The sequence below is a fragment of the Numenius arquata genome, chromosome 8, assembly GCF_964106895.1.
Source record: "Numenius arquata chromosome 8, bNumArq3.hap1.1, whole genome shotgun sequence".
Lineage (NCBI taxonomy): Eukaryota > Metazoa > Chordata > Aves > Charadriiformes > Scolopacidae > Numenius > Numenius arquata.
In genome coordinates, this window is record NC_133583.1 from 34,422,546 (window position 1) to 34,441,279 (window position 18,734).

General features: G+C 45.1%; 1 protein-coding gene across 1 annotated transcript; it reads right to left on the reverse strand.

Annotated features, from left to right (window-relative positions):
• Positions 1 to 3,422: 3,422 nt before the first annotated feature.
• On the reverse strand, positions 3,423 to 18,724 carry TADA1 (transcriptional adaptor 1). Its single transcript, XM_074151612.1, has 8 exons — positions 18,568 to 18,724; positions 18,228 to 18,319; positions 17,027 to 17,092; positions 10,201 to 10,298; positions 7,171 to 7,380; positions 5,975 to 6,126; positions 4,781 to 4,943; positions 3,423 to 3,863 (listed from the first exon to the last, which is right to left on the reverse strand). The coding sequence occupies exons 1-8, from the start codon at positions 18,639 to 18,641 to the stop codon at positions 3,711 to 3,713; spliced, it is 1,008 nt and encodes a 335-aa protein (XP_074007713.1). The 5' UTR covers positions 18,642 to 18,724; the 3' UTR covers positions 3,423 to 3,710.
• Between the last annotated feature and the right edge of the window lie 10 nt (positions 18,725 to 18,734).

Genomic DNA, 18,734 nt, shown 5'->3' on the forward strand with positions numbered 1-18,734 from the left:
CGCAATTCTCACCATGCAGGTTGTGACAGATGCTGTCCCATTCCTTCCCTTCTGTCTTTCCATACAATACGCCGGGATGAATATAACAAGTTCTAGGCCTAAGCTGCAGCAAGAGGCACAGGACTGTGGAAAAATCCTTCGGTGGTGAAGACCACTAAACAACAGTTGTCTAAGATAACTCTGAAAGGTTCCATTGTTACGTTTTTCAGCTAACGTCTATCAGGAACAGTTTCGGGCAAGCTCAAATTGCCATAGACCTGGTAGGTTCTTGGTGGATCTTGGGGCAGAAGGTAGAACCTTCCAAACTAATTTCAGTGTTACTTTGAGCTGCTGCTTTGAAATTCAGCAGCCTTAGAGGGTTGATTACTATAGTGAAGACAAACGTATGTCATGTCACAGTGAAAGTCGCTAGCCCAACAGCAATTCATATCAGTGCCATCATGCTGCTCTCAAGGCAGGTTTTCAAGAGCAGTGGTCAGCGTTTCAGAGTCCAGCTGACTGCTGGTTACTAGCGGCACTCAATACTGGGGCTTCTTATGCTTTCATATCTTTGCTACTGACCTGGATGTTAGATTGGAGCATATGGGCAACAAGTTTGCAGATGACACCAAATTGGGAGGAGTCATTCATACACTAAAGGGCGGAGCTGCTATTCAGAGGGACCTAGACAGGTTGGAGAAACAGGCTGAAAGGAACCTCAGGAAGTTCAGTGGCAAAGGCACAGCCCTGCCACTGGGATGGAGTAATTCCCTGCAGCAAACAGGCTGGAGACAACAGGCAAGAAAGCAGCTTTGCAAGAAAGGACCTGGAAGTGTAGGTGGACAAGCAACCCAGGAGTAAGCAGTGCACCTATAATGCAAAAGCCAACTGCTAACAGGAGTGCAGTCAGCAGCACAGGATCCTGCATCTCTCCTCAGCACACATGAGACTGTCTGGAGAGCTTAGTCCGGTTTGGGTTCCCCAGCACAAGGACAGTGACATACCAGAGCACATTCAGTGGAGACTATCAAGATGATTTGGGCTGGAGCACACAACCCATAAGGAGAAGCTGAGAGAGCTGGGTTTGTTCAGCCTGGAGAGAAGACAAAAGGGAGCTCTTACTATTATCTGCTACTCCAATGGGGAGCCACAAAGAGACACATGGGAAAAGCTGAAAGGCAACAGGCACAACATAAGAAATTCTGATTAGATGCAAGGAAAACCTTCATCCTCAGTATGGTCACATGCTGGAACAGGAACTGCCACCATTTCTCTGGTCCAGTCTCTGGAGATGGACAACCTGTTCTAACTTTGAACTCAGCACTTCTTTCATCAGGGGGGTGGACAAAGCATCCTTCAGACATCCCTTCCAGCTAAATTACCCCAGAAGTCTATGAAGCACCAATTCTCACAAGACCTCACACTTTGTGGGAAAGTGCATTGAGAACATGTGCCTTTCAGTTTTCCGATCTGTGAAATGGGGCTGACGGGATTTCCTTATTCGAGCCTTTGTTGTCTAGCAGGCGTCCCGGCTAACCCACTCTTCTCAGTGTGGAATAGATGACTCAGCTCTTCAGAAGATGAGGCTCTGTCTGCAGAGCCTTCCCCCAGCCCATGCAAACAGGAGAGAGAGGCACTTCTTGTGCCATACTCTGTATTTTGTTTCAGAACTCACTTGTGATGCTGCTGGAGGCTGTGTGCTTTCTTCAGATCTGAAATCCTCAGAGCTGCCCCAAAGTTTCTAGCAAACAAACTTAACGCTTTCATTTTACACTAGAAGCATAACAATTACCTGGGAAATCCCCCTCCCACACCCCAGAGTCCGTGCTCTGGGTGACTTGATCTCACCACATACAGTTACTCAGGTTCAAGGTTGCTTTTAAAAAACTGTCACGTAAAAGCCACTGAGGTCAACTTTTAAGCTAAGGCTCACTCTGAACAGCCATATATGCTTAAATACAGAAAAAGTGGTCGTTGAGCAAAAGGGACCAAAAGAAATCTCCCATCACCTCTCTCCCACTCCCCTCTTGACCGCGCACTGCCATACCTGAAGAGACATGACCTACAAAGCACAACCGCCCTCATCCTGCCAGGCCCTGCTGTAGGTCTCTGCTGTTGCCTTTTCCAGCTTCTTCATAATCCTAAAACGGTCTTCTCAGATTGAGAGCCACTGATAACTGCAAAAGCACTGCTGAACTCCACAGCACCATCCCACATGGGGCTGCAAGAAAGCCAGGAAGTGACAAGCAGTGACAGCTGCACAGCCCCTTGGTACAACTCTGGCCCAACACGAACAGTCATGGGGGTCAGGAAGTTACAAAAAAAAAAAAAAAAACTGGGAGTAAACATCAGGGACCTGCCCGCCGGAGGCAGAGCAGAGAAAGAATCTGCCCAGGAAAGATGATAGCTCTCCTACCTAAATACTTCCCAAACAAAGGAAAAGTAGTATGGAGGGAAACCATGAGCTTCCACTTTCATATTCCGCCAGAGGAAGCCGTTTCAATTCCGCTATCTGGAAGCACAATAAGCCAAGTCATCCTTCAGCAGGTACCTGCACAGGTGTGGTTAAAAACAAGTAGTGTAGTAACTAACTTAAGACATTTTAATAGAATTCTCACCCTATAATAAGCCTGTTCCCTTCAGCATCTCAGGAGCACACAGCTGAGTCAGGAACACGGTAAAGCATCTGAAACACAGCAGATGGAATTTCTGCTTTTACACACAGTGATCTGCATTGCTCTCCACACAGAGAGGTGTGGCTGCATATTTTTACAATGAATATGAGGCTGTGTATTTTTACGATGAAGTAATACAAGACACCTACTTCATACTGCAAATCCAAGGAGTCTGCAACACTGAGACAGCGAAGTGGTGTATGTTCTTGGGAGGTGCTGGCCCACCTCAGGAATGGTCAAGCTGGCTGCTGGGATGACTAAATAATTAGCTGTACTGACAGGCAGAGGTCCAACAACTCCTAGGACACCTTATCACAACCACTACAAGACAGTGGTGAGTCAAGGACTAGGCGGATAGAAAAACATTACTTACAACCCTGATTTTATTGTGTATTTTGGTAACTGGTGAGAGATTCCTATGACAGTGTGCACCTTCATGTTTTGTGATGCAGTTCAAAAAAAAACCCACAGTTCAAAAGACAGGCTAGAAAGGACCTTTCCCTTTTTGCCTGGTTTTCTCAGAGTTTTTAATCAGTAGTTTCCCTGGTAGAAGAGGAACGATGTCAGCTTACAGAATTGCTCATCTTCACTTCTTAAGAGCCCACCCTGTTTCCAGTTAAATGAATGGAAAAGGATCCCACCAACTGCAAGAGAAGTTGGACAAGGCCCCTGGAGACTTCTCCTGGAGAAGGGAAACTACCCCAGAGGGGAGGGCAAGGAGGCAGACTCCCCATGCTCACAAAAGAAAAAAACAAATCCACCTTATTTAAAACCAATTCTTTCCACTATTGCATTTATTTTTCCTAAAAAACAGTCTTTGCAAACAAATCTCGTTTCTCCTTTCCAATTCAGTGGGATTGCTGCAAGTGCTCCATGGCACACGACTCTGGGGAAGCAGAGAAAGTGTACTGCAAATCAGTCATATTTCCATAGGAAAAGTTGACTCATAACTTATGTCATCCTTGAAACGCAGACACAGGTTTGTAAGATGCATTTGAATATCAAGTCCAAGGAACAGCACTGTGGCTGTCTGAGGCCTGACATGGCTGCCTAGCTCTAGCACAGTAGAAGGCCCTCCTTTGCCACCAGGCGCTGGCGATGGATTTTATCCTGCTGTAGCTCCTCATGGTTTGGATGCCAGAGTTTCATGACAATTCTCTCAATGTTTAGAGCGTAGACAGTATGTGCAGGAATAACTTCTTTGTGCACCTAGAAATACACATTAGAAAACAAGTTTCATGCTTTCATATGCATTTCCTCATAGTGCCCATGGAATAACTTCCCACTACTAAAGGATGATCAGAGAGCCAGCCCAGAGAGCAGAGCGCAGGCTGTCACACATGAGTAGAGCTGCAACTTGCCAGCGCTGCCACACCAACCAGGACAGAACAGTGCCATCTTATAAGGGAGTAGCATGGTAAAGAAATAATCATTTTGCTTTTACAATGAAAAACAACAATTTGTCATCAAAATCTTACAAACAACAATTCCGACAGGAGATGAATGCTTGACTACAGCTTTTACAATGAATGGTCTGCCTCCACAGCCCTGAGTTCACGACAGCTGAGATCAAGGGGGAATTTCTCACAGCTAACTTTAGACATTCAAAAGTAGTCTGAATGTCCCCAGAGCTGCCATAGAGGGAGGGAACCAGAGGCACGCATCTCCACAGGAAGACTCATCCAGCCTACTACCTTTGACACCTTCCCAGGGCTGGGGTGATCACAGCTAACCCACTGCAGCAGCCAGCATGCCAGGCAAGTCATTTTGCTGCATCACTGTCAAAAATCTCAGTCCAGCTCAGTTCTGATATAGTCACTGCAGTCTTGCTAGAGAGGTGAGTAGCTTATGTAGCTATAAGAAAAGACAGGGATTTCCTCATCAACTCTCTGACCAAGGGGAGCAGAACAGGCATTAAGCCATGAGCTGACTGTATCCTAGCAGTTACCTAGTAGTGGGAACAAATCATAGCCAAAGAACTGTAAATCTGAGAGGGGAAAGAAGTAAACAGACTGTAGAAGGAGAAATCAAGCCTCCCTCCATGCATGTAAACCAAATCCAAGACTGGTGGCTGGCGCTCAGGACAGCGCTGCCTGTGACATGACAGTATAACATGAACAGCTTACCTGTAATGCCTCAAAAAGGTCATACATGTTCACTGGTGGGAGGGATGCTGGTAAGGTGTCTCCAGAGCAGGCGAGGAGTAGAGCTGCCTGCTGCTCAGCATCATCGGGTGGGGGCTGGGGGGCAAGACTCTGACCCGCAGAAGGTGTCGCAGAGGTTGGAGGGCTGTAGACAGAGGAAGCAGCAAAACCTTCCAGTCAAGAAAACAGCACCACCTTTGGAAGTCACACAGAAGGGCTTGGCCCCAGGGTTTGCTTTTCTGCATCAGTTGACTTCATCCTTGCATGTGTAAAAATTATTTCAGCCGTAATTAAAATCTCTTTAAAATTCCAGTTTAATAAAAATAGTGCAAACCGATCCTCAACATGCTTCAAATCTGCTTTGTAACTGATCTTGAGTGGGCAACTTTTTATTTAGTGCCCATAGCATCTACCCAGCATAAAAATTAAGGCACCCACAACATTAAATTGAGATACATTAGCTGTTAGGCAGAGTTGTTTGGAGTGGATTGCATTTCTAGTGTTTTAGTGTTACCAAATCAAATTTATAATCAAATCTTTAAACGCCCACGACCTCCTGTCAACTGCTAGAAGCTCTCATAGACAAACACAACTGCCTTTTCATACACACACACACACTGCCAGATGCGCAGCACAAGCTGTTTGACATTGAGACTGGAAAACAAGCTGACCTTGAAGCTCTGCCAACTGAAAAGGCCTGCCAAGGAACCATAAACACATTTGGAGGCAAGAAATGACAGGATGGCAGTGTCCCACAGGTCTTCACTGACATTTCATTCCAGTGGCACAACAGCAGTTCCCCCAGGAAGGCAGGGCTCTTCCACCCAGGGACAGTTTCCCCAAAAGTAACAAAACTCCTGTGTCATTCGCTACAGCTTCCAAAAAGCAATAATTACTAGGAATATTCAGAGGGCCAGGGGTGACCTTCACAAATTGATGGACAAGCACAGGCAAGAAAGAGACTTAACACTGTCCTGAACTCCACTGCTGAGGAATGTCCATATTCTCCCTCCCTGTTTAGCTGTACAGTCCTATGTACTGATACCTCCTTACTGTGTGAAAGCTAAACACTGTTATTAATGGGTTCTACTAAATAAACAGAGAATCCACACCATGTAGTGACTCTGGGACTAGCAAACTGCATTTGAAATCAGAAGTGTGCTGAGAGCGCCTTACCACTCAATTAGATTGTTATAAGCAACAACACTGTTCTTCAGATATGGCTGAGGGTTAACGTTGCTTCCAAAGGCATACTTGAAATGGCCATCTCTCAGACGATAGGCTTTCCGCCTGGATATCACAGATGTCAGAATATCCTTAAGATGGTTCTGCAATGAAAAACAATCTTATTCCACATGCTGATTTATTCACCCTACCAAGCCACAGCTAGAAGTACCTCACCAATTGGCAAGACAAAAGTAGTGCTGCTATGACCACAAGGACCTAAAGGTGTAAGGGAACCAAGATCAGGACGATTTACAGTATGTTTTCACTCTGATAGAGTTGGATACAGAGAATATGGCACTGCGTGAGAGAGTACAGTATGCATTAGCCTGTGAACTATAATATGTGACTGCTGCTTCAAATGTCAAAGAGGTTTCTTAAATGCTAGGAAATTCCCAAGCCCTGATCCCTTTGATAAAGAGTTAAGAGACTTCGTAATTGGCACTAGATGTTACACTTGTACTGAAATACTGGCCCTAAAACTACAGTGAAAAGCCACTCACTCCTCTTTTTCAGACTGTTCAGTTGCCTGGAAAGTGCTGGAGAAACCACTGGTTGAAAAAAACAGTAGACAACTGCTGCTTGATTTGGCCTCACTCCCGGAGGAGGAATTCAGGTTGGCCTTCACATCCCAATTCCAGAAAACCATCCACACATCAACATTCCAAGTAAGTATCATTCCCGGGATATGTTAGGTAGTGCATTGCTGATGGCCAAAACCAGCACCAGCAGGCACTTCACCTGCAGACATTGTCCGATCCTGTCACTTCACTTTCATGCCAGATACTTGTGCCTCTAATGGATTATTTTATTATTTTTTATAGAGCTGTTTGAAGTGGAGCTCCTGTTCTGTCTCTGCTTTTAAGTGACAGGAACATCATTTTCCAAAACAGCTACTTAAGCATGTCTTGAGTTCTTCATATGCAAGTACTTCAAAATTAACACTTGCAGGCAGAAAGCTGAGACTTTACATCGATGATGCCACAAATCTGAAATCCCTTTGATTCTCATCTTACTCCTTCCAAGGCAAGTGGGGAATTAAAGAAGCATGTTTCCTCTCCCCACTGAGGGGTGCTACCCCATACTGCACACAGAGCCTTCTGCTGCTGGTACAATGAGAACACCACTGCTGCCCAGCCCAGTCTCACCTCCACAGCATAAACAACAGCTGTCACTGCCTCCTCGGTCACATTGTCTAGCCCGTGCTCATATGCAGTTACAATCATTCTTCCTTCTAATTGGCCACGTGTAGGAAGCATCATAGTATGAGAACACAGCTTCAAATCGTCATCCTCCTGAGGGTCCTTTGCCACAAATTGCTGAGCTCCAGACAATGGATTCTGAGGCTGGAACCGGTGCTGTTAAGAAGATAACATTAGAGCATGAGAAGATAAATACCGGGTCAGACCCTTTGATTCATCTAGCCAAGCACCCCTTCTCCAATCAGAAAGCAAACACCTATAAAAATGTAAATCATGGTAGGGCAAGCAGTGATATTCCTCCCCAGCATGCTCTCCCAACCCACGATTTGGGACTGAAGAAATTTCTCAGCCAGTGTCAGTGCCCTTTTATTAAACAGCCCACGAACTTGTCATCCACCACCTAAACTTTGGGTATCCACAACTTCCTGCAGCAAGAACTCCTACAGTGTAATAACACACACCATGAAGAGTCACCTCCTCTGGTTTGCTCTGTACCTCCCACCTGCTAGATTAATTTGATTCTCCTGTAAGTCTCAAATGTGGTCAGTCATTGTCCCTTTTATCTCTGTTCACACTACCCAGGCCAGCAATGATTTTCATGGACTTTCACATCTCTCAGCCACTTCCTTCTATGCTGAAGAGTTCTTGTCTATTTAGTCATTTCTTGTACAGAAGTGTTTTTTTTACTTAATAACTGTACAGTTTCCATGAAGATTAAAAACCATGATCCTAAGCTTATGTGTTTAAGTGATTCTTACATTTCTTTAAAACTTTACGTGCAACAGCTTAGCTGAATTCCAGTTCTGAATTTCATAATTTAGTCTCCCCATGCACTTTCAATACTCTAAGCAGAGCTGTGTTACTGAGCACCTACTGATTCTGAGATAGACTATGGCTTTTTTTCAGAACTGACACAGTTATTTAGGAACAAAACAACCACAAAGCATCACAGAACAGGAATTCATACCAGAAGGTGGCAACCCCCATTTCCCAGGCCACATGCATTCCAGCACAATTCCCTTGATGTGCTTGTAGTGGCTCCCAGGAAGTCTCAAACCCCAGGTAAAGGCAAAAAAATAAGCAGACGGGAATGACTGATCCTTAGGCCCAGACATATGCTTGGCCCAGCCCCAACCCACAAAAGAATAACATGGCCCTGGCTCATCAAGTAGTCCCGCAACTCCTGTCCCTCAGCCTCTCCAAGCCACAAGTCCAGTGACTCTGGAATTAAGATTGTCACAAGGCTCTTGCTGCATCAAAACAAATACATACTTTAAATATTAACAATGAATATACAGCAAAGTTATTTCCCACATCTTAGTTTCAGGAGAGGAGGGGGGCCGCTTTATTCAAAGGACAGTATGGCATTTAACTCAGAGTGAAAAACTAATCCACCCACTAATGATGTGAAAGCAGGTTTTCCTCCCCGTAATTCTGAAGACTTACGCTTTCATTACAGGAAAACTGCATGCCTGGAAAAGACCTTTGAAATGTAAGCAACTCTTAAGAGGGGTGTGCTCTGGGAGAGCAGAAACCAACTGGAAGGAATCTGTGGTCATTCACAGCTGTTATTCTGACCAATGAGGAAAATATCAAGGCACTTCAAGTTCACACTACTCTGGAGTTCCACTAGTAATAGACAAGCCCATTAATCATAACAAAGTTCATACAGTACTTACTACAAAGCATTCCAGGAACATGTGAATAAACACACACTAGAAATGTGGTACAACACAGGGTTATCTGAGCATACCGAATTCCAAGACTTCTACTACATCATGACTTGCTTCTCAAACTCTCCTCTACTTGCTACCGAAAAGTTACCATGAAGTTTTAAAACAAAAAGATAACAGACTGCCATCAGAATTCAAGTCGCAGCTGTGAACACTGCAAAATATTTCAGCAGTTTCCAAATACAAGGAGCCTTCAGCTGGACTCGCATCCCTTTGAAACACTAGTTTCTGAAGCACACACACGATGCCTAATTATAATCCCTAGAAGCACGGTATGCACTTTGGCTGAGCCAAGATAACTTCTCACAGTGTAAGAGCGGGAGGCTTCCCATGCCCACCCTTCTCCCCCATCCCCAGCCATACGGCTGCCCCTTCTTCCTTTGGCATTCATCCAACCACAAGGAATGCTGATCGAGCTGAATAAACCAGCAAGAAAAACTTGGGGTTTGGGATGTTTTTTGCTTGATTAGTTTTCTGCCTTGTAAGAGAACTGAGCCAGATCACAATGTGCTCAGACACCTGATAAATCTGGCTCAGTAAGTGACAGGCACTCTCCCTTTCAACAAAATGGTAATTCAGTTTGAACCATCTTATCAAACTCTGCCCATGGAAGACAGTGCCCCATCCCAATCCTCTTTCACACCAGGCCACTGGTCTGGCAGCACAGAAACGCATAGAATGGATGTGTGACAGTATCAGAGGAATGTACAGGCTTCACTGCAAAATAAACTCTTATCTCATGCATTTCTCTGTCACATACCAGAAGACAGCATTTTTGCAAAGCATTTTCCAATTCTGAAACAACCTGACCATCTAAAAACTTTCCACCCAAGGAACATATTACTTCTAACTCTTTGGATTGTAGAGTTCTGTAGAACAGATCATACAATCACGGAATTCTGCCCAAATAAATAGGAAGTCACTTTCACTTCAAGAATTCAGCAGATGTGTGAAATGGATTCCTGGAATACAACTCTGACGTTTAGGTGTACTTCCATGGATTCTCCGGCATCTAACAAAGCCAGGTCATACTGCAGCCTTTCTCCCAAAAGGCTTCCAAAAGACAGGCAGTAGCTACTAACCCCCAGCTTCTGCCCCAAAGCAGAACTCAAAACAAATATACATCATTGCACGTGATGGGCTTTAATCATCTCTGGTACTAACAGAAACTGCATGCTGTGCAGAGCTCTTCAGCCCCAACAGAAGATCAGAGAGCCACCACCATTCGACCATGGACACTTACATCAAACTTTTGACGAACCGAAGAAATCTTTTTCTTTCCTTTGGGTTTTCCAGGTTTTGTTGCAGAACCAGCTGGCCATGGCAGAGATCCAGCACCTTCTACAAATTGAAGAGAAAGAAAACCCACACTCAACAGGTGTTGCTGATTTAAGGCCAGTATGAAACTGTCCACACAGGAAAACCCCTAACATTTGGCCCCTGGCTAAGGCTTAACCCAAAACTAACAGCCATGGCCCAGAGGAAGGGCTTCTCAGGGGAGAATGCTTTCAGTAGCTCTTCCTTTGTTAGCCCCAGCCAGCTTGACTAACTCATGACCCATTACTTAAGTAGAAATTTATGTCCACACAAAAACCCATGGCAGAAGGGGAGAGATGAGCACAGCCCCCCCAAAAAGCTATAATGAAGGAACAAGCCATTTGTTCCATCAGGAAGACATCAGGAGCTTGCCCAGAGGGTGACTGTCCTCCCACCAGCCCCTGGATCGGGTCAGATGCTAACCAGCTGGATCAAGCAATCTGACTCTTTACATCTGCCTTTACAGTTCCCCATCAGCTTTAGCAAGCTTGGTCCCAGAACCCTGTTAAACATCACAGCTGATAGTTCTTGTTACACTGAGGGGAAAGGAGAGGGGGGAAGAACTGCAAAGGCCACCGAGCCCAGGAGCAGGACACCAACACAGGCAGTGAGCTTGTGACTCACCAGAACTGGCAAGCAGCTGAAAGAGATTACTGTGTAGTACCAATGAATAAATACATTTGGCCACATCACCTTGAGGAGGCTGCTCAAAAGTCCTCTGTATGGACTGTTTGACAGCTATACCTACAGTAGGCCAAACCACATCCTGATAATCATATAGCCCTTGGCAAGGTCAGCCTAGCAGATTTCCTGCTGAGTGGTTTATGGGATCCGTGCACAATTCCTTCAGGCACACTAGGGCTTAAGACAACTTTGCATTAGATGCATATGCGCCTGCTGACAGTCACCAAGCAGTGCAACCCAAAGACTGGACAGCCCTCTTGTGGCCACGAAGGCAGCTGCTGCTTTGTATCACCGGTATCCTCTTCCCTTGGTTTTGCACAGCAAGGGAGCAGCCTTTTTCCTTTGGAGCAGAGCCTGCCCTGTGTCAGGGTCCCTGCTCACCTCCAAGGAGCTTGGACAATTCAGCTCTGAAGGTACTTCAGTTGCCTCTGAAGTGGAGGCTGAAGCTGTGCTACCAGGAGGTGCTGACAGCACAGCAGCATCTCAGATGTTCCTCAGCTGCACCTGAACCAGCATTTGGCATTTCCTCTAGACACAGACAAGAAGTGACAGCAGCCATCCCACAACTTGGCCAGCCTCAGGCACATTCACCAAGTTCTGACACCCAACCAGTTCTGGTTCTCTCCTGCTACCGCAGGCTGCCACGGCTCAGCACCAGCCTTGCACCAACCAGCACATTTACCTCCAGCTCTTGCAACTGTGTTTAATTTGCTGTAATCAAGAATTCATAAATGCAGTTTACTACAGCCTAGTTTATTGGGGAGAAGGCTGGCTGGAAGACCTTGGCTACACGGAGCTTCCCAGGCTCATGGCTGGAGCATGAGTACAGTGTCCTCTACCATGAAAAAAAAACAACTTCTAAAGCATGACTTTAAGGATCAGACTAAACCAGAGGATTCAGGTGAAGTTTATGAATGGTCAGCTGCTAAGAAAGGGTTAGAAACAACCCCCTCACACACACACAGATGACATTCTCACTGTAAAAAAAAAAAGTTTATTAAAAAGTTTAGCTACATTGTATTAGTGAGGTGAAAACCAGTAGTCTACAACAAACTCTGTTGTCGAAATCCACCAGTCAATTATAGGAAATTAAAAGATAATAAATAAACCCTCTCCAAAAATCATAAAGCTGATGTCACTACTCATCAGTACACACTGGAGTAGAGGCCTAACAAGGGAGTGTGGGGAAGCACTGTGGACAATCTCAAGGACAACTCTTGCCCTTCATCAAGATCTCAGTACTCACATTTTAGGATCTAGCAATATAACACTACTTCTCTCACAGGATGTTTTGCTCTTTACAGACAATCCTTTCTTCCTTCTTCTCCTCCCCTCCAGAGCAGGTCAGGCCCCTTCTAGGCAGGGGAGATTAAGTCTGTTAAGGACAGACACAGAAGTTACCCAGCCCATTGCAAAGCTTTCAATAAAAGCACACCTCTGTAGCTCATAATGTCACCCCAGACCCTTCCTCCTTGTCAGAAGTCCCATACAGCTAGTTCATGGCCTTCACTAAAGTATCCTTATTAAACACGTGACCAAGTGGCAGAGATAAAGTGGAACAGACACAACAGCAAAAGCAAACAACGCCCTTTTATCTGACAATGTATTACAGATGAACAGGTTATAACAGAGTCCAAATTGTAAACCTGTCTTATTTTAAAAAATAACATAGTAACCTTTAAACAGCAACTAAATGTTTAGACTTTGACAGTAGACCCAGAAAGATGCAGCCTGCACATTTAAGAACTTAGCCAGACTTATCCTAGAACAAGGGAAAGCTAAGATAGTATCTCCTATTCCCCATTATAATGAGTCCAGAGCAGATTTTTTTTTTTTTTGCTCCTTTTCCAGGTTTTCATATTACCAAGCCAGATTTGCACTAGATGAGGAAAGCAAAATTTCCCTCTAGTATTCTAAGAAAACCAGTACTTGCCTTCCTGGACACAAATGACAAAGCTTGGGTGGCTCAGGCGTGAAATTTCAGAGAGGTTAGCAGTTTTTTCTTTAATCTTGCTAGCAAGAGAATCAGATGTTAACAAGCCACAGCAATGACTGCTGATATGCCTTCAAAGATGAGCAACAGATATGAACACTTTTCTAAGAGCTGCCTCATCTCTGTGGCAGTGGCACCAGCCAGCCCAGACAGAGGGCGTCAGGTTTTCCTGACGTGCTGCACCAGCACCACACAGGAGGAAAGGACAAAGATACAGAGAAAGTCACAACAGAGAAAAGCAGCCAGGCATGGGAAACATGCATTTTCCCCACCCTTGTTTATTTGATCTTCAGTATTTTTTTTGTCTTCCTGCAGGGGCAAGGGTTTAGTCAAATATATTCCAGTGACTCTCCTCTGTCAACAACTCACACTCCCATTTTCTTCATTTTCCTCCCTTACCCAACTCCCTGGAAAGAAGCGGAACACGAGCAACCTGAGCCCATCTCACAGTTGGCAGCCCTTCAAGCAAAGCCCGTGGGCAACCCTGATACAATAAAACACTCCTGCTATCCCAGCAAGAGTTCTCATTTGCTGAACCATCTCTTAGTTTGCTCCAGATTACTAGTAAATAAATCCTTACATCACTAACTCAAGTGCTTGCAATTGTCTCAGTTTTAGTGTTAACATTTAGCTAAGGAGAGAGGTAAAAGTTCAAGTGAGAGATGTATTAACTCAAGAAACCTTGCTAACTTGATTGCTTGCAATCATCCAAGAAACAAGCTTAGGGAGCAACTCCGTGCAAGGTTAAGAAAGGCTTTAAACTGGAGTTCCTCCTGATTGAATTTTTTGGGGAAGAAAAACCCCAGACAAAAATTCAGAAAAGCACTTCTGAAAATATTGGTAAAAGGAGAATACCAAAGAAAACAATTTTGTTGTGATGAGAAGTGTGCCACACCACTTGGGCTGGTAGAGCCAACCTAAAACCAACATTAAGTCACTCTGTAGTAACTTAGTACATTTCTGGGAAGCTGCTTCTCTCCAGGCACTTTCACAGCTTGCGAGCTACGTTACAGCTGGGTGCCACTCCAGTATTTCTGGGTATCTTTACAGACATGGCTACCAGAGGGAATAACATCACCTATTTTTAAAAAAGGTAGAAAAATCAGATTTAGGATTGCTCAGGATCCTGCTGTGCCCTCAGTGGGAGCTCAGCAGGAATTAAAGGAACTGGTCATTCCTCACATCAGAACAGACATGAACCTTCCTCCCTCTCCACCAAATCCTAAATATCCCATGCCATCAATATAGTTGATATATCAACAATATTGATGTATCAATATAGTTGATATATCAACAATATTGATGTATCAATATAGTTGATATATCAACAATATTGATGTATCAATATAGTTGATATATCAACAATATTGATGTATCAATATAGTTGATATATCAACAATATTGATGTATCAATATAGTTGATATATCAACAATATTGATGTATCAATATAGTTGATATATCAACAATATTGATGTATCAATATAGTTGATATATCAACAATATTGATGTATCAATATATGCCTAAATATCAACACAGGCTGTTGAACTGGGATTTGAAGTTTGCATGACCAACAGCCTAAGCAGATGAGGGGGAAATGGAAAGTGTTCTCAAAGGGTCACATTCACCCAGTGTTCCCTTATAAGCCCAGGTGGAACCACTTCTACCAGAGGCAGCAGAATTTATATCAGATGGGTTTGTTTGCATGGTTCAACATGTGTTGCAATCACTCCTTAAAAGGCTTCCTATTCCAAACACCACAATATCAAGCACACTTTTGATATTGGCCACACCAGTTTTTTAAAATACAAACTGGCATTTTAAAGACAGTTCTTTCTGCCTTGTCTCTCTTACAGAGGTGGAAAGTACATGCATCAGTAACCCTTGTGATGGCGTGCCAAGTGCATCAAGCACACTGCTTTAAAGTTGTTTGTTTCCATGAAACAGGAAATCAACACCTTCTACCCAAAAGGCAGTGGTGGAGACAAAAGCCTATTAGCTTTCCATTCTTACGGGGGGGGGGGGCAGGAAGAGAAAAAAGGCAACAAAAAACTAGCAGGTGTCAGACCAGGATCTAGGGGAGGGGAGGAAAAGAAATCTAGACACAACATAAGTATTCCACTCATACTGCACTTTCCCGGGTTTGCACATACAGTCCACTGTGCCCCACACAGCAGGCTGGCAAAGAAAACATGTGTAACAGATCTACCAGTCAGTGGCCCAGAAAGAGGTATCTCAGTACAGATTAGCTCCAAAATCCTTGGGAGACTCTGCATTGACCTGAGGAGAACAAAACAGACTCCAGAAAGGACTAGCAGCATGTACTGTTAACTGCAATGGACTAAACTATGTCTTTAAGAACACATACACGATTAAACTGATTTTTTTTTCAAGCTGGCTTATGCAGATCTGTGGCCAGAGCCAACAAAAGCCTATCTGAAAGCACTGGAGGTGACCAGCTGGTCAGCACTTGGTAAAGTGGCACTTTAAACACACTAAAGTAGCACTTTAAACACACTAAAGCAGCACTCTGTTACATGCTGTCACCCATCTGCTGAAGCCCTGCAAACACAGGTTCTTCAAGGGCTCTTAAAGAGAGTAAGCTTCAGTGGGACAAGAGGAAAAGTCCTTGGCAAGTACTTGAAATTAAAAAGGTCAGGCAGGAAATAATAAGCATACAGAAGACACCTGTGGAGCACACACATACTTTTAACACATTCCTAAACAACTTTGAAAAAGGGGATACTGAGGAGCTGGTAGAGTTTGCTGACAAACCTGAGCTATTCAAGGCAGATGAAGTCTGACCAGACTGCTGCAGAAAAGCTGCACAAGACTAAGTGACTGTATAGAGACAAATGAAACTCAATACAGTTAAGCACGGAGTGGGGCACACAAGAATGAACAACCCCAACTCTAGTCACACAGCAAGAGTCCCTGCCCTGACTACTGCCACTCAGAAGCAAGACCTCTGGGCTACTACCTCTACTGAAACACTCACATCAGCCCAGCGCTGAGCCCGGAGAACAGGGACTCTCTACCTGCTCCTCCTAATTTACAGTTAGCTACTTCAGGTAATACTCACGAGGGAACCACTGTTCTTATGCTTTCTTTTTATAGTCCAGTTCTAAGTACTTTAAGTCAAAAGCAAGGAGCAGCAAGATTTAGACATAAATTTTCTGAATTACAGGACCCCTAAATAGGGCAACTCTAGGACTCAAAAGGTGTTTGTAAAGAGCAAACAAAGCAAGCTTGGAGACAGGGAGGTTAGTATTTAATTAGCACAGCTGGTATAGTTAAGGCCCAGGTACAACACAAAACACTGTGGGTAAGCCATACATTTTGCATTTTTCCTTCTTCCAGCTACATCAGGTGCTCTAACAACACATTCTCTTATCACAAAAAACTCATCTCTCAGGGTCAGCCCATCAGAGCTATAACAATTTTCTCTCCCCTACTACACAGCAGTTTCATATCTTGAACTGCAGCTCAATTGTCCTTCCTACCAGATCTCTGGATTGAGAGCTCTCTTGAAGACCAAACAAAACCTACCTTGCAATCCTGAGTGCAGCCTAAATGCTTACAAAGTTAAACAGTTAACTACCTGCAGAAGGTTGGATTAATTGCCCATAGATCAATCAAGACTCACTGTAAGCATTTTTCCATCAGATACATACTTGATTTCAAGATCGGTCCAGAAAATCCAGCTCCCCAAAGCGATATCCCCAGCAGAGATAAGAACAAAGAACATCAAGTCAAGAAGCAAGCAGAATTGGTAAGCAGAGCAGCATCTCTCTCTACACTTCAGCTCACAGCACACACCCAATCCAGAAATCAAACCAGCTTATCACACACAGCAATCCAGCATTAGCCTCTCATCAAGCACACACAGCCTATTCATAAAAAGCATCTCTGCTGAAATCAGCCAGATCACTACTTTGCTACTCTTTCGCCTGTGTGGCACAAAGAACATGAATACCGAAGCTCAGAAAATTGGAGTCCTTTGTACAAAATCCACCAAATACACGTGACAAAGCTTTGCTACCTCATTGTTCTTAATGAGACTTCTCAGGACTTACCTGGTGCAGAAACCAAGATCTGGCATCGGGTAAGAATAGCCAGGAGGAAATCATTGTGAGAGTGGACTATGTAAAGACAAGACAGTTCATTAGCAACACATCAGTGCCCAGCAGCCCCCCCTCAAAGCAATCTTGAAGTAGCTCACTATGCCTTTCCACTGCCATGTTTTCCCCACATGCTTAGCTACACAGGCACAGCTTTAAGGTTTTTTGAGTTTTCTTCTATTGCACCCAGAATCTGCTATTACCACACTAACAGGATACTACACATGGCATGGAAACAAGTTAGGTCATTCTCAGCCCACCACACACATGAATCCAGCCCTACAGCACACAACATGAAACATCTAATGTATTGAGCCAGTGAGAGGAGGATCAGCTGTCCCTCCTGCCACACAGATTTCTGGTAGCAAGGTTTTGGCTTTGCTAGAAAAGTACCAGTAAGAGCCAGCCCCAGGAAGGTGAAGTTCAGTCAAATAACTTCTAGACAAAATGCAACTTCCTCACAGAAAGGTTACTGAAACACAGAGCAAGTAATTACAAATTAGAAAGGGCCAAACTAAACTTCACAAGCTGGGTCAGATGGCTGCAGGATCCTCTTTGGCCTTTGAACCCGAGCACTGAGAAATTCCCTGCCCTTCCCCACAGGGATCATGAAGGTGGAAGTCAGGAGCCCCCGCAATGCTCTCAGCAATGCCCACCAATGTTTGCAGACCCACACTGAGATAATTACAAAGGAGTCTCGCCCTTCAATGCTCCAGTCTGCCACCTCCCAAGGCCAGGAAGGTGATCTGCCTGCTACGTAACTGCCTAGGTGAATTCAGGGGTTTCCTCCCCGACTTCAGCCACAACACCACTTTAGCCCCAACCAAAAGGAGAATGCTGTAAGGAAAGGGCTGGGTCTCTCTGGTTACATAAGAGCACATCTTGTTTGCTAGGACAGCATATTTTACCTGCTTACTGTATTTACACAAGGCCAAATTGCCTGTCCCAAGGCCACAACTGGACTTCCCCCTGCAAGCCAGGGCACCTCCCACCTTTTTAACTCTACTGCAACCCCAGACCTGGCAGTTCTTATTTCCCTCACAGTAATTTCCCTGTTCGGGAAACACCGTGCAGCAGGGAGGGGGTCCCTCCAAGCCTTGCAGGGGCAAGGCAACAGTAGAGCCAGCAGGAAAACAAACACAAGATGCCTTTTTACCATTGTCTTGCGTGAGAAGCCTGCGTGCTTCCAGGTCAAACTCCTCCTTACTGATCTTTTGCTTAAACCAGAGCTTCAAGTTGGCCCAGTACCTAAGGAAGAGCGGGGAAGGTGCAGCCATCAAATGAAAAGCCTTGCTCCTAAACATACCGCTTTCCCCCCACCAGCGCAAAGCGGCCCGGGGCCGGGCCAGGCCAGCACTGAGGCTTCCACAGAGACGCGGTACACGGGCCCCGCAGCGCCCAGGTCTGGCCAGTGCCGCCCTCTCAGGCCCGCTCGGGCGGGACGTCTCCACCGCGGCTCAGCCTCGCCTCGCCCCCCCCCCCCCCCCCCCACTCACTGCTTCACGTTCTCGCCCAGCGCCTCGCTCAGGCTCTTCTTGGCCGCCTCCAGCTCGCTCACGTACGTCGCCATCCCCGCCGCCACCGGAGAGATGCGGGGAGCAGCGGGTCAACTCACCCCTCCCTCCCGCGTCGCAAAGCGCCATAAAGCGCGACAGCAGCCGTA